The sequence below is a fragment of the Tupaia chinensis genome, unplaced genomic scaffold (genome assembly GCF_000334495.1).
Source record: "Tupaia chinensis unplaced genomic scaffold, TupChi_1.0 Scaffold000360_1, whole genome shotgun sequence".
NCBI classification, from domain to species: Eukaryota; Metazoa; Chordata; class Mammalia; order Scandentia; family Tupaiidae; genus Tupaia; species Tupaia belangeri.
Genome location: NW_006159856.1, coordinates 1,604,327 through 1,620,381, shown reverse-complemented (window position 1 = coordinate 1,620,381; position 16,055 = coordinate 1,604,327). Strand labels below are relative to the sequence as shown.

Sequence of the window (16,055 nt, the reverse complement as noted above, 5' to 3'; positions counted from 1 at the left end):
GCCCGCCTGGCCAAGCCTGTCAGCCCTCCAGTCCTTCCTTGACCGACGCCAGCCTCTCCACGGGCCCACTGCTGTGCCATTTTGGAAATTCCAGCCACCACCTGGGCTGCCTGCCTCTGCCCGCCTGCCAGTTAGGGCCTGCTGAGCCGCCCATCCCTCCTAGCTGGGCAGGGCCCCCTGCAGGGAGGCAGGGCCCAGCTCCCACGTCCTGGAGACCAGCGTAGCTGCCCACGGTCTGTTCTCAGAGTCCTAATCATTCCAGAAGTATTAAATGTCGTTGCTGCAAACCTCAGCAAGCACCGTGTGAGGGACTTAATGACCACCACAGGGAGCACAGACCTTAACTTGGATCCCAGGAGAGAGGAATGGACCAAGGAAGGAAGGCGTGGCTATCTGTCTGTCCACCTATCTGTCGGTTCACGTAGGTCTGAGTCGTGGACAGAGAGATCTGTGAAGGGTGGGACCTGGGTGAGCACTGTGGGACAGGTGGGCAGGGAGGGGCCTTCCCAACTTGCAGGTGTCAGGAGCCAGGTGACCCACCTCACACCACACTGGGCAGCTGCTGCTGTGTTAGGACCGTGAGACATACACACATACCAGGCACATGCCCATGCACACACCCTCACACAGGTAGGCACGTGAGGATGCCCAGAGGGCATATATCCTGGGAGGTTGGCCTTCAAGGCTCACCCAGGCAAATGCTGGTCCCTAGTCTGTGCCTGGCTCCCTCTCCAACCCTGGCTCACCTGTGCCTACCTGAATGGCCCTGAAGAGTCTGCACAGGAAAGGGAGCTTCTCTTGCCAGTGGGGCTGGGTGACCTGGGGGCTGGTGAGTTGTAACCACTGGGTCCTCAGGAGGTTTTCATCTCCTTTTAATAAGAAAAGCTGCAGTGCCCAGCAGCCTAGACAGGGCTGGGGAGCTCCCTTAGAGGGCTTCCTCACCAGTCCTGCCCCTGGCAGCATCAACTGGCAAAGAGACTTCTCCCAAAAAACAAAACAAACATTTTTTAAAAGAAAAAAAAAAAGCTGTAAAGACTCTTGGCCAAGGGACTAGTGCGTGCTGCCTCTATTTCCTGTATGAGATTTTTGTACTCTATTTTCCTAGCCATTGTTACGTCCTTGTTTGCTGAGGGGTGGGAGCAACCCAGCGTCTCAGGGACCTGTTCCTCATCACATTGTCATAGTGTGCCTTGTGTCCCGTGTCTGGCCCTGCCCTGCCCACCACCACCAGCACATCCCTGGTGGCTCACAGGACGCCCCAGGCCTGCCCAGCAGGTACCCTCCTCACCCTGTCCCCAGGCAGCTTCCTGGGAGTGATTCGTCAGTCTTATATAGGCAACATGGCTGCTTTGTGTCACTGGCAGGGGGGATGGTGACCTCCAGTATTGCCCTCCTCATTGGCTGGCAGAGGCCTGCAGAGCAGTCTGGGACAGGCTTGTTAACCAGAGAAATAGATTCTCACCTGTTCCCCAACTCAAACCCCCTGCTCCCTGGCCTGGGGCGAGGGCTCCAGGTTTCAGACACTGGCAGCTGATGAAGACAGTGTTCATGTTGGGAGTATAGGCCAGGCATTAGGAGGCTTCTGCTAGCCCTCCATTCCTGAAGTCCTTGTCCCGGGGACCACACAGCAATACATGGGTGGCAGGCCATGAGGCTGACGAGAGCCATGCCGGTCACCCCCTCAGGTGCATTTGTAACCAATCTCGAAATTGTGGGGGAAGTTTATGTTTATCTTCAGTCATGCCAATGGACATCCCAGAACAGGTGGTCTGTTGAGGCAGAAAGGGGGCTCTGGAAACAGCTCTGGCACAGAACCTGCCCTGTGGGAGCTCAGGATAGCAGGCAGAGGGCACCTGGTACATGTGTTGGGAAGGCTGTCTAATCATCTTGCTGGGTAGTTGTGAGGAAAACCGTTGTGGGTACTTCCCCTTCTAGCCCTCCTGGGGATCTGGCATGCCTAGAAAGAGGCTTCTCCTGTTAGCCTGAGCATGTATACCAGGCTTTGGTTTCAAGCACCCCAGCACCCTCTGAGCATGGCAGGCATGGCCGTGTTAAAGAGCCTTTTGTGGGGGCCAGAACTCCAGGGCCCCTGGGATGGTCTGTGCTCTGAATTATTAAAGTATCAGCTCCCAACTCTAATTTCCTAACATCTAGTGGAGGAGTTTCTGCTCCTGTCTCTGACCAAAAGAATCCAACCTGGTTGACCAGCTATGCCCTCCACCCCCTTGGTTGACTTTCCTGGCAGCTCAGTCTGTGACTTTTCAGGCTATGGTTCCCAGGTGGCCTGGGAGTTGGCCTCACCAGTCACCCAAGGGTGCTATCCAGCTGCCTCTTCTGCCACCAGCAGGTATGAGGGAGTGCACAGGTGTGGGGGCTGGTGCTAAGAGTTACTTACATATCCATTCCCCCCTCCCCCCAGCTCCTAGCCATTTGCACAGGCTGGCTATTATTGGTAGCTAAGGGGATGTAGAGGAGGGCCCTTTTAATAACTGTGGAAAGCACACAGGACCAGAACAGGGCCAGAAGGGTGCCCTCCCACATCCATGTAGGCCAGCATGGTGCTTGATGGCTGAAATTCTGGAGCCTTAGGCTCAGATTTGCTCCCCCACCCCCATTACTAGAAAGTGGCTCCCCACGTGCTAGGTCCTGGCATAGGCTGGGCTCCCAGAGGAGGAGAAACTACAAGGTTTCATCTCTTCAGGGCCCTGGACCTGCCTCTGCAGACCTTGTTTCAGTGGCAAGATGCTTGAGTCTGTGTTCCTGGGTAGATGGAGTGGCACACCAAACTGTGACCTTAAAGACCCTCACCCTCCTATCTGTCTTAGACAATCCCCCTTATACTGGGCTAGGCAGGCTCCCTACCTACCCCTGCCTCTCTCCATCAGCTAACCTGGAACCCCTTCCCTGCTGCCTGTACGGAGGATCCTGACTCTAGGCCGGCAGGTGCCCTCCAAGCCTGCATCCAGGCAGATTCTGTGCCAGAGTCTGGGGCCATGTTGGGGGTTATGGGGGGAAGGGGGTGCTGGTGCTGGCAAGGTGGGTGCTTACAAGATCCATGCTGGGAAATGAAATGGGCCCTCCCCTACCTGTCCACTGGGTTGGGCTGTGCTGTGTTATTCTGTCATTGTAATATAAATACAGATTTTTATACCTCACCCTTCTGGCTTCTGGTTCTTTCATGACTGAGTGTTGCTTTCTTCCCTTTGGCCTCTGAGTAGAGAACCTGAGCCCACTGGTAGATCGTTTTGCCTGGCTTTGGAGGATTTGCACTCATGACCCTGCCCACAGCCTCTGCCATCTGGGAGTCCTGACAGACCAAAGTCCCTCCTCCTGCTGGCTAGCCACCACTCAGACCCTGTTGACACAGCTGCCTCCCCAGACACTGTCATGTAGAGTTGAATGAAGGTGGGTTGAGGTGGAAACCCCTGCCCCAAGGCTGTTTGAGAGCCAGATACTCTTGTTACTGGTTGTGTCCCTCGCCCTGTGGCTGGGGCATTGCCTGACCGAGGACAGTTCACCCCTTAGGGTGCTCTGCACTGGTCAGGTGCCTTCTCTGCATAGAGGATGTACTCTGAGACCTCTTCCCTAGACCTGTCCCTGGTGTACCCAGAACAACTAGGCATAGCCCCTGCCCTCCCACCCTCAGGACCTGCTGTGGAACCCCATGGCCAGTTGTGCACCTATGCTGGCAGAGAGTACAGAAGTCATGGTGGGGGTGGCTGTAAGGCTGACATGTGCAGTGGAAAGGAAGGACCTTGTTCTCTCTCAGGTAAGCAGAGGTAGTCCCAGTGGCCCCGACTGCCTACAGTTGGCGGGACCCATGTGGGAGTGAGCACTCTGATCCTCCAAGCATGCACACTTGGAAGAGTGTGGTCATAGTTACCCTGAAGAGAGAGGGAACGAGACATACTTGGGGGCTCCACCAAAGGGCAAGGGGCTGGGGCTGGGGGAGATGGAAGGGCCCACCTTGAGTGCTAGAGAGTGATGGGACTGGTAGCCAGTTTGCTGAGGATTTCCTGGGAGTGTGGGGTCAGCGGTGCACTGGAGATGGCCCAGTGGGACCTGCTGGCAGGTTTTGGGTTGACCTTGGGAGAGCATCAGCTAGGTCCTCAGGGAAGAATCAGATTTCTTTCTCTCCCCCTACCAATCTCCCAGAAGACAGCTGTAGGTGGGATTCCTGAACATGTAGGAGCCCCCCACCCCCCAGAAGGCCTTAGAGGCAGCCGGTGGAGAAATCCTAGAAAAGAAGGGAATTCCTAGGGGGAATGCAGAAAGACTGAAATTCAAGCATTAATATATTAATAAATGTGAACATTTAAATCTCATTACTGAAGGTGTGTGGGCACCAGGGGTTGTGCTGGGCTATTTGTATAATTCATGCATAGTTCATCTCAAGCAGGAAATTGAGGCTTGGGAGGTATCCCCTTTCTAGTTCACCCAGGTAGAGGATGCTGGGCTTGGTACTGAACACCTCCTCATCAAACTCTGGAAAAGCAAGCCTGATTCCCCTCCCAAATTCCACCTCCATATCCATCTTCATATTTGCTAGATTACTGTAAATGCCCTCCCCCCAAGTGGGACACCTGCCTACATCCCAACCTTCCCACTCTCTTTCTTGGCAGCCAGAATGACCTCCAACTGGCCTTGTTGCTCTCCTTTTTTTTTGGAGAGATTTTCGCTATAGGGCGCCTGTACTCACCAGACAGACAAAGAGAGACATAGAGACAGAAAGCGAGAAATCACCCCCCAGGGGGGATGGTCACACTGCAATCCTTTCTCCTCCGTTCTCCTCTCAGGATCTTGGGCACGCACACATGCACCCAGCGTGAGTTTTAAGCCACCGGGTCTGGGACGCGAACCACGGTTGACTACATGGGAGTCCAACGACACAGCCATTATGCCAACTACTGGTCCCTGGCCTTGTTGCTCTCCTCTCTAAAATCCTCTGGGTTCCTCTCACCTTGGGGATGAAACCCAAAGCCCTTCTCTCCTGTCCTTCAGCTCAACCTCACTCATCCACCCCACCTTACCCCTCACCTAATCCTCTGTACTCACTGATTTTTGGGTCTCTGGGCTTAGCTCAGGCAAGAACTCACCTGGGAAGTGGGCCCGAGTTCCCTATATCCCTCCCAACACATTTTTTTCTGGGATTATGACCACCCAAATTTGGTGCTGATCTAATCTGGGCTAATCCCAACAGCACTGTTTCACACTGTTCATTCTTCCTCTTCCAATTCCTAGCCTGTATACACTAACCTCAGGGTTATCTTTCCAAAATGTTAAGTGAGATATGCCATTTGCCAGCTCTCGAGGTGCAGTGGCTCTCAACCCCTCCTTATTACCCTCACTGTCTTCAGCCTGTCCTGAGGCCCTTTATCTCCCTGGTTCCTTGTCCCCTATCCTTCCTTAGCCCTCCAGGCCTCCTGCTCTAACCCCATCCACCTAGCCACGTTGGTGAGCTCTGTGACCTCTTTACAGGTGATGCTGACCCAAACTCACTCCTGAATTTGGAAACTGAGTTTTCACCTTTGTCACCAGGATGAAAAGCAAGCTCACTCTTCCCCCACCCTCCTTAAACCCTATGATTTTCAAATGGTCTCCTGCTTCCTTCTTAATAGTGAAGATCAAAAGGAACAATAGAAAGAAATGCCATTTTTTTGCTTAGCTGTAAACCGGAGAATCTCTCAGACCGTCTCTCACTGATTCCTGTGGTTCCTTCTGCCTCAAAACTTCCTTGTTCCCCTGAGCCAACATTCCCCTGACCTCTCATGCTACAGGAGCCTTCTATATCTCCTCTCTTGCCTCTTTTTGTCACTTGTGTTACTGCAAAATCATGCTTCTAACGCACATCTGAGAAGGCCACTGTCTACTCTGCTTAAAGACAGCTCAACCCCGTTATTTACTTGAAAAATAAAATCCTGCCACTTTAATTGAAAACTGAATCCAAAACCAAATCCTCTTGAATATTAGACGATTACTTTTTTTTTTTAGATTGTTACTTCTAAAGTTTAAAAATAGTGTGTAAAAAAGCTTTCAACAGGAAGGAAAAGCAGACAGCAAAAACATTGGATCCTTGCAACTCTGTGTTTAGGTCTGTTCAGTCAATTATTTTCTCATGGGATTTCTCAGAGACGATTGATTCCCGGGCTCCCTTCATCTTTTGACTGGACTAAAATCCAAAATGATTTCAACTGGAGGAAAGAAAACTTGTCCCGCAAATACATGTAATATATTTGCCTTTTAAAATTCCAAATACCACCTCAAGAAAACTTCCCAAGTTTGTATAGTTAAACCAAATCTGTGTAGTTAAGTCTGTATTGTGTTTTTCATTTATAAACTGAAGGCTGATACTATTATAATTTTTATTTTATATATATATGTATATACACACATATATATTTAAATTATTTTATTGAACTTTATTCATTCATTCATTTATTTATTTATTTTAATTTGACCACAGAGAGACAGAGTGAGAGAGAGAGAGAAAGTAAGAAGGCAAGCTGCCAGTTCTGGGACTTGCAGCACCGTCAGCTATGTAGGAGTCTAGCACCCTTAACCACCACGCCACCTGCTGGCCCATATATATATATATATAGTTTTTTTTTTTCTTTTCCTTTCTTTTTTTTTTTTTTTTGAGAGGTTTTTGCTATAGGGCGCGTGAACTTGCCAGACAGACAGAGACAGAGAGACAGAAAGCGAGAAATCACCCCCCAGGGGAATGGCCATGCCACAATCCCTTCTCCTCCATTCTCCTCTTGGGGTCTTGGGCACGCACACACACGCCGGGCGTGAGTTTAAGCCACTGGGTCCGGGACTTGAACCCTGGTTGACTACGTGGGGGTCCAGTGACATAGCCATTGCGCTAACTGCTGGTCCCCCTTATTTTCTTATGGTCCCACAAACACCTATTAAGCAAACATCTATTGTCAGCAATTCAAAATCAACTGGAGAATTTATGGGCCCAAGAAACTACCCAAGAGTCACTAGAAAAAGTAGGTTTCTAGACTAGCCTTGGGAGCTCTAGAGTGCTCCGCTCTGGGACTGGGGAGTCTCTGTCTATAAAGTAGTCCCTTTTCTTTCTGGCATCTTTATCTCTTAAGTCCTTCCTCACAGTTCTATAAATATCCCCAAGTTCCTCCCATTTTAAAACAAAACCAAACCAAAAATCCTCCCCAAAGTCCTACATTTCCACCCCTCTTGGTTTGTCATTTTGCTCTTTTTCTCTCTCTCTCTCCCTTACTCTTTGCCTCCTCAGCAAAATTTTCTGAAGCCACTGCCTGCACAATTCAACTTCCTCCAGGCCAAATCAACGATACTTTGCTGAATGGCCCTTCTCTTTCAAGTTTGGGTGGTGCCAAGAATCATCCTAGTCCAGCGGCTTCCACCAGGCTTCTCTGTTCTAGCCCCTCTGGTTTCTCTGTCTTCAGACTTGGCATTACTCAGTGAATTTTTTTCCCCTATAATGTTTATTTTTCAGATCATTTTAGGTTTTACTGACTTTTAAAAGGGGGAAGATAAAAAAGTTTAAGAAATTGAAGAATTAATAGAAAATAGCTTGGACTCAAGAATAACTCACAGTATCTGCTCTAAAACACTCTTATTTTCACCTTAAAAATATTAAGAAAACCTCAGAAGCAGCAGTTTTTTTAATGGCTTTGTCACTGGACTCCCATGTAGTTGACTGCAGTTGAGTCCCAGACCCTGTGGCTTAAACTCACGCTGGGCACGTGTGCGTCCATGCCCAAGATCCAGAGAGGAGAATTGGGGAGAGAAGATTGGAATGTGGCCATACCACCCCCCCCACCCCCTGCCCAGGGGTGAATTTCTCACTTTCTGTCTCTCTGTATCTCTCTCTTTCTGGCCAGCGCACGCGCACTATAGCAAAGATCTCTCAATAAAAATATTAAGAAAAACCTATCCAGGAGGACTTCTACCTAGTCACACATGATCAGAACATTGTTTTAAAAGCCACCTTAAGATAATTTGACACTTACACTTTGCCCGCACCTTGCAATTTTAGATGTTAACTTGTAGAAGACTGGTAAATTACAAATTATTTCTGAGATGTCAACGAATTCTGTCCAATATAAATGATAAGCCTTAAAGATTTGGTTTCACTGGACCATAGGATATTGATCATATTTGCATCAAATCTAACAATCTTATTTCAGTATTCTTCGTTTCATTGACTGCTTATATCATCTCCTGCATCCTCCTTGAGAATAGTGTTTCATCCTCTTTGAGTTAAATACATCTCTGACAAATGACCAATTTCCGTTTATATGTTATTATTTTTAACGTTTTGAAAATGGGATAGCAGGGGAAGTCAGCTTTTGCTTAAAGGTCAAGAGGCGGCTTGGGGATTAAGTGCTTTTGTAAAACAATGCTTATTGTAAAATATCCTAAAGCAAATAATCGCTAATCCTTCAACCGTACCAGGTACTGCAGATTGCTGCAGATGTGTGAACTCGTTTTCTGGTAGAAGGGCACTACTGTTGCCCCATTTGACGGGCGGGGTCTCTGGCCCCACCGCCAGGATGCACCAGGGTTGCAAGTTGGGCCAGACCCTCGCTCCAGTCCATGCCGTTAACCACTAATCTAGGCCTTTCCTTTTCTCCCTAAAAGTGCCATTAGAGAGTCTGGATTACGACGGCAACAGAACTGTAAATAGAACGGAAAGTTAAACTGTGAGTGCAAGAGGCGCAGAGAGCACAGCGCAGTGAGGGAAATAGAACGCGCGAGGGGAAGGCAGGGAACTAGGGTCCCACCCTGCAGCTAAAGGAGTTGCCCTCACTCGGCCGGGCAGATGGGCTTGCAAGTGCACGGAGGGAGCCAATCAGATCGCTTTTCTTCTCAGCTCCACCCCAAAGTCTGGTTTGTGGGCCTCGCCTCTTCCTAGTCTACGCCTGCGCAGACAGGCGTCTCACGCCCCTCGCCGCTCCTCTGCGCGCGCGCGTGTCAGGGCGCTCCCGTCAGGCAGTTCGGGGCGCGCGAGACTCGGAGCGCTGTGGCGTCGGTCGGATCCTGTGAGGAAGCGAGCAGGAATTTTCTGAGGTAAGGGGCGCTGGCGTTGAGTCTTGGTGTCCGGGACGTGAGGCTGTGAGGCTGTAGCGGCAGCAGTGATCCCTGTCTGCATTCCGCTGCTTCTTCCTTAGGAATTTCAGCTGTCCGCGCGTCGCGAGGAACCAGAGCCGAAGCGGGGCTGTCGCGGGCCCGGGGCTGCGGCGGGGCGCCAGGGGTCTCCCGGGGGTTTTCAGCCGAGAGAGTGGGGCGGTCCTTACCTCCGTGGAGCCAGTTGCTTTTCTGGAGCTTGTGCAGCTTTTTTAAACGCTGATTTGGTGCTTTCGGCGCATATTTTATTAACGTACGTCATAACTGGATTACACACACACAGGTAAAAGCACGGATTTTGCCACTAGTATGTCATGTGTATCGTGATTTAATGGCTGTTAACCCCTAGAACTTGTCACCATCACTAATGTTCACTTGACTAAAACGTAGTGGATTAGTCTGTGGTGCATTTGTTGAAAATAACATGCCTGACATGTTTTTACGTGAGTGTTCAGTTGTATGGTACTCCTTCAGTTGAAGGTAGTTCTTATACCTGAAGTCTCATGTTCTCTACACTAAGCATATTTCATCTGGACGTTGATGTGAGTGCTAAATTAGTCATCAAGGTAAATATTCAGTTGATTATTTAAAAAAATCGCTATATTTCTATTTTCTTACTTAGGAAAGGTAGGGAAAAGAGGCTGTTTAACCACGTGTTAGATTGGGTTTGTTTGAAGTAATTTACTTTAAAAACTGAACTGTTGGTTTGTAAAATGTAATGTATTTTAAACCATTGTCTTTGGAAAAAGTAAGTTTTTATGTTACTTAGGTTTTTGTTGCTTTGTAGTTTTCCTCATTGCATGTGTTTCTCTTTATTTTCATCATATATTGCAACCACAACTACCTTTCAGTTAGCTGGCTCCCAAACATCTCCTGATATTTATCTGTATCTTTCTAAAAATATAGTAGCCTTATTTGTGATCTAATACTTGTTTTCTTACCCCCTAGGAGGAACCGTAGATTCTAATTTTTTTCCTTTCTCTATGGACTTAAAATAAAAATAATTTTGTTTCTATTTGGATTTATTTTCTAAAGATTACCAACATAAACCCATATCAGATACAAAACCAATCTGAGGTAGTTAAACCATGAGTTGTGGAAATGAGTTTGTAGAAACATTAAAAAAAATTGGTTATCCCAAAGCTGATATTCTTAATGGAGAAGATTTTGACTGGTTGTTTGAGACTGTTGAAGATGAATCATTTCTGAAGTGGTTTTGTGGAAATGTGAATGAACAGAATGTATTGTCCAGAAAAGAATTGGAAGCTTTTAACATTCTTCAAAAATCAGGCAAGCCCATTCTAGAAGGGGCAGCACTAGATGAAGTTCTTAAAACCTGTAAAACTTCTGATTTGAAGACATCTAGACCGGATAGCAAAGAACTGGAGAAATTAGAAGATGAGGTTCAAACTCTGCAGAAATTGAAGAACTTAAAAATACAGCGACGTAATAAATGCCAGCTGATGGCTTCAGTAGCTAGCCACAAATCTTTGAGGTTAAATGCTCTGGAAGAAGAAGCCACTCGGAAGCTGAAGCAGAGTCAAGGAATTCTAAATGCTGTGAATACTAAGATCAATAGTGAACTTCAGGCCATTATTGATGTAGTTACAAAATTGATGATGTTCTTTAGACATTCTGATTTAGGTCAAGGAACAAATCCACTGGTGTTTTTATCTCATTTTTCCCTGGAAAAGTATCTAAACCAGGAAGAGCAAAGCACAGCAGCGTTAACCTTATATACCAAAAAGCAGATCTTTCAAGGTATACATGAAGTAGTTAAAAGTTCAAATGAAGAACATTTTCAACTTTTGCATATACAAACACCATCTATTTGTGATAATCAAGAAATCCTTGAAGAGAGACGACTAGAGATGGCTAAGCTACAGCTAGCATACATTTGTGTGCAACATCAGTTAATTCACTTGAAAACAAGTAATTCAAGCATGAAGTCAAGTATAAAATGGGCCGAGGAGAATCTTCATAGCCTAACTTGCAAGGTAAATATAAGTAACGAGACTAAATTTGTATTGTAATTGTTGTTAGGAATGGAGAATATAATAATGCTATTAAGGCACTTTGGAAAGGGGAATCTAATATAAAATGAACAGTTTTTAATTTTCTCTTTATTCAGTGCTTATTTGTGATAAATGTTTCATACAAATAGAGCCTTTATTAATGAATGGTAGAAATAGCAATTATAACCTCAGCCACATTATTTAGTGTATTTTAAACAAAAGTGCTTTACTTTGCATTCTCCTTTTGAAATTTGTTAATTCAGATACATACTAAACTGAAATTTTCATTTTATGATGAATGAGTAAAGAGACTAATTGCTTTATTATGAGTATTCTGCCTAGTTTACTCTGACATAGAACTAATGAAGTCAAAGGTCCACGTTCAGTGGACTGAAACCCTGATTCCTTTTTGAGCGTGTGTAGATATGTTGAAGATGATCTCTGCACTCTTAGAAAGCTTGCTTTCTTGGTAACATAATAGTTAGTTGAATAGATTATTGAATAGAAATGTAGCTTTAGGGGACCAGCAGGTGGTGTGGTGGTTAAGGCGCTGGACATTCCCACATGGCTGACCATGGTTCAAGTCCTGGACCTGGTGGCTTGCTTTCTCACTTTCTCTTTCTCTCTGTGTCTCTCTCTGGTCAAAATAAAATAAGTAAATAAATAAATAAAATTCAAAATAATTAAAAAAAAAGAAATGTAGCTTTAGTTACATTAGGTACTTGAATAAAAATGCAATTTTTCTGAATCAGAACACCAGCACCAAGTTAGTTACTATAACTGATTGTGGAATAACAGGAACTCTTATACTTTTGTAGAAGTGTTAAAATCAACTGACCAGGAAAATACCTTCTGAGACAATTGGTTTTTTTTGAGAGATTTTTTTCTGTTAGAGCACAATTGCTCACCGAAGAGAGAGACAGAAAGCAGAAATCATCCCCTTTGGGGGGATGACTATGCTGCAGCCCCACCTCCTCCATTCTCTTCTTGGGGAGTTTCAAGCCACTGGACCTGGGACTTGAACCATGATCCACTATGTGGTCCAGCATTTAACCTCTGTGCCACCTGCTGGCCCAACCTTCTGAGTTAATTTTAACTTTAAGAAAAGTTTAGGGCCAGCCCTATGACCTAGTGGTTATAGTAGCAGATCTCATATAGCCAACTGTGGTTCAAATCCTGGCCCTGGCAGCTTGAAAAACATACTGAGAACATGTGTATGCTTGCCTAAAATTCTGACAGGATGCAAAGATGTAGTAGGGTTTGTATCAATCACCCCCAGACGGGTGATTTTTCACTTTCCCTTTCTCTCTCTTTGTCTCTCTCTAGTGAGCACATATGCCTTACAGCAAATTAAAAAATAACAACAAAATTAAATAATTCTTTTAAAAGATACTTTTATAACTATTTCAAGCTTAGACATATTTTAAGTTTAGACCTTTTATAAATATTTCAGATGTGAAATGTTATTACTTTTCTTTGTGTAGGCTGTTAGCAAAGAAAATTTGGATGCCAAAATTTCTGGCTTGAACAATGAGATTCTGAAACTTGAAGAACAAATCGCTCACATGAAGCACAGAAGTTTGCCTGCTATAATAAAAGAGAATGCCCAGTTACTGAATATGCCAGTTGTAAAGGGAGATTTTGATCTGCAGATTGCTAAACAAGATTATTATACAGCAAGACAAGAGTTAGTTTTAAATCAGTTGATAAAGCAAAAGGCGTCATTTGAACTTCTGCAGTTATCATATGAAATCGAATTGAGAAAGCATTGGGACATATATCGTCAACTTGAAAATTTGGTTCAGGAACTTAGTCAAAGTAACATAGTGCTCCTCCAGCGATTAGAAATGTTAACAGATCCATCAGTCTCTCAGCAGATAAATCTAAGGAATACTATTGATACTAAGGATCATTCTACTCATAGGTATGTATGCTTCATTGTTTCTGTAGTTTTTAAATTTTTGTGAGATACGAGAATTTGAACTAAAATCGTGAAAGTTCAAACAGTTCTTTGCACTTCATTTTTTTCTTTAGTGCAAGAGCAGTTGGCAATATCTGCTCAAGAGCATTCTTTCTTTCTGTCCAAACTGAACAGTGATGTAGATACACTTTGTGATGCTTTGTATCAAGGAGGAAATGAGCTTTTGCTTAGTGATCAGGAGTTCATGGAGCAGTTTCATCAAGTTGAATCTCAATGGAATAGGCTCAATCCTCTCCTTACTGATATTCTTGCTAATGTGAAGACAAAAAGAAAAATGTTGGCATATAGTAAATTTCATCAAATGGAGAGAGAATTATATGTATATTTTTTAAAAGATGAAGCTTATCTGAAAGATATTGTGGAGAATTTAGAAAACCAATCAAAGATTAAGACTGTTGCCATTGAAGATTGAAAATGATTAAAAACGGAATCTTTTCTATACATGCTGTTTTTTAATGTTTTATGTATTACTAGAAGGAATACACATCTAATAAACACTAAACTTTAAAATTTGAGGTCAAGAGAGTGCTTTATTTAGTTGATTTGTGTGTGCCAGATTGTTCCCCCCCATAACACGTTTGTTCAAAGTGCCTGTGCTTTTATGACTTGAACATTTGCTTGGTAGCACTTAGTGTCATTTTTTACTTATAGGGAAAATTGAAAATTATTAAAAACTGAATCTTTTCTATACATGCTATTTTTTTAATGTTTTATGTATTACTAGAAAGAATACATATCTAATAAACACTAAATTTAAAAAAAAAAAAAAAAAAGAAAGAAAGGCCTACAGATTGATCCAGGAGTAATTACGCTCATTAATGAGATCCACACTCTTCTGTATCAGGCACAGCAATAGTTAGCATCCAGCTGTTGGTTCTGCATCCAAACAGCCATTCCCTGCATATATGCCACTCCAACCTGCACTACAAATGACACCCCAATTGTTAATCTGGCTTCTTTCATTCCATTTCTTTCTTTTTTTTTTCTTTGAGAGGTTTTTGCTATAGGGTTCATGCGTTCACCAGAAAGAAAGAGATAGAAACCAAGAAATCACCCCCCCAGGAGAATGGCCACACCACAATCCCTTCTCCTCCACCTCCTCTTAGGATCTTTGGCACATACTCACACGTGCCCGGTGTGAGTGTAAGCCACTGGGTTCGAGAATCGAACTGTAGTCAACTACATAGGAGTCCAGCAACATAGCCATTACACCAACTGCACGTCCTGTTAATCTGATTCAGTACAGGAGGGACCAATCTCCCAAGTGCACCTCTCTTCCAAGCCCCAAGGCAGTTTACAAATCAAGGTTCCATTGCAGTAGGTAATATGACCTGCCACAGCACAAATCCAGAAAACAGGACCTCCACCTGCTCTCAGTACCTGGGGTTCCACCTCGTAGATGGGCCCCATGCTTACGAGAGCCTTCAGCAAGCTGGTCTGACACCTGTAAGATTACCCCCAGAGATAGGAAAATGGAAAACACTCGTCAATCACACATGTGCAATAACACATGTTTACACTGGCCATCTTTCAAGGACCCAAACTTCACTGGCCATTTCCACATAAGGCCAAGACCCTGGGCATCTCTTAGATGGAAAGAAGGTAACAGGTTGCTTATGGAGAAGAGAGGAAGAGGATTACTGATAGAGGGTGCCCCAAACAATCTCCAAAAGGTCACTTATGTTAGTGACAATAATGACCTAATTCACGAAGCCTCTTCATTAAGAGTGAAGACTTTCCAAAGGGGCATAGAATAGGGAACATCCTTCCCAGTGACCTCCCCAAATTCACTCCCACAGAAGGACTAAGAAAGTCTAAGGCTCTTGTGGCCACAGATAGTTCCTACCAATGACCAGTTAACGAAGAACTGACAGCAAAAGCCCTTACGTGTGCCCTGTGAAATCCTACATGGGTTGTGTTCCCAGTCTTTTCAGGAGGGTCACCTGTAAATAATGCTCTTGAGATGGCAGGACCGAGAGAGAACTCCCATTAGGTCACAGATCAAGCTCTCACAAATGTAACAGGACAGAAGAATCTCATCCGATCTTTGGAGGGGACCCACAGCAAAGTTAGTTCAGATGGATTCTAACCTGATGAAAACTACAAAATGTGCCCACCTGTGGGGTCCAGCTGGAACAATGGCTTTCATGACCTCTAGGGCTGTTTCTGCCTCCTTAGGACTTCTGACACAAACATAGAGACCATTTCCAGTTGGAAAAAACAGGCAATGAGTACTCACACCAGAAAAGAACTCCCATTAGGTCACAGATCAAGCTCTCACAAATGTAACAGGACAGAAGAATCTCATCTGATCTTTGGAGGGGACCCACAGCAAAGTTAGTTCAGATGGATTCTAACCTGATGAAAACTACAAAATGTGCCCACCTGTGGGGTCCAGCTGGAACAATGGCTTTCATGACCTCTAGGGCTGTTTCTGCCTCCTTAGGACTTCTGACACAAACATAGAGACCATTTCCAGTTGGAAAAAACAGGCAATGAGTACTCACACCAGAAAAACACTACAGGGACCAGCAGATGGTGCAGCAGTTATGTTACTGGGTTCTCACAAGACTGACTAAGGTTCGAGGCTCAGAGCCAGTGGCTTGAAAATCACATCAGCCTCATGTGCATGTGTGCCCAGGATCCTGGGAGAGGAGTGGAGAAGGGATTGTGGCATAGTCATCACCCCTTTCTCAGAGGGGGGGTGATCTCTCACTTTCCCTCTCACCATCTCTCTCTCTCTCTCTCTCTCTCTAAAGAATGCATGCAACCACCCTAAGGCAAAAACCACTGAAAAACAAACAAAAAGAAAAAACACTATAGTCACTATACCCAGGCAGCTCTACCTATTTCAAACAAATCCATTTCTCCCAATAATATTCATTTAGAAAAGAAACTAAACAATTACTTTTTTTTCCTTTTTTTTTGGGGGGGGGGAGAGGTTG

The 16,055-nt window shown here is 45.1% G+C and overlaps 2 protein-coding genes across 2 annotated transcripts in view; both read left to right on the top strand.

Annotated features, from left to right (window-relative positions):
- Window positions 1–8,509: 8,509 nt before the first annotated feature.
- The window catches only part of POLN (DNA polymerase nu), a 280,130-nt gene continuing 272,584 nt past the window's right edge, over window positions 8,510–16,055 (top strand). The window contains exon 1 of the mRNA XM_027773586.1: window positions 8,510–9,057. The gene's annotated coding sequence lies outside the window, so the exon portion shown is untranslated. The remainder of the gene's footprint in view (window positions 9,058–16,055) is intronic.
- LOC102468615 (HAUS augmin-like complex subunit 3) lies at window positions 9,052–13,617 on the top strand. Its single transcript, XM_014589502.2, is given in 2 exon segments — window positions 9,052–11,111; window positions 12,614–13,617. Coding segments are annotated over 2 exon segments (1,818 nt in total). The 5' UTR covers window positions 9,052–10,202; the 3' UTR covers window positions 13,523–13,617.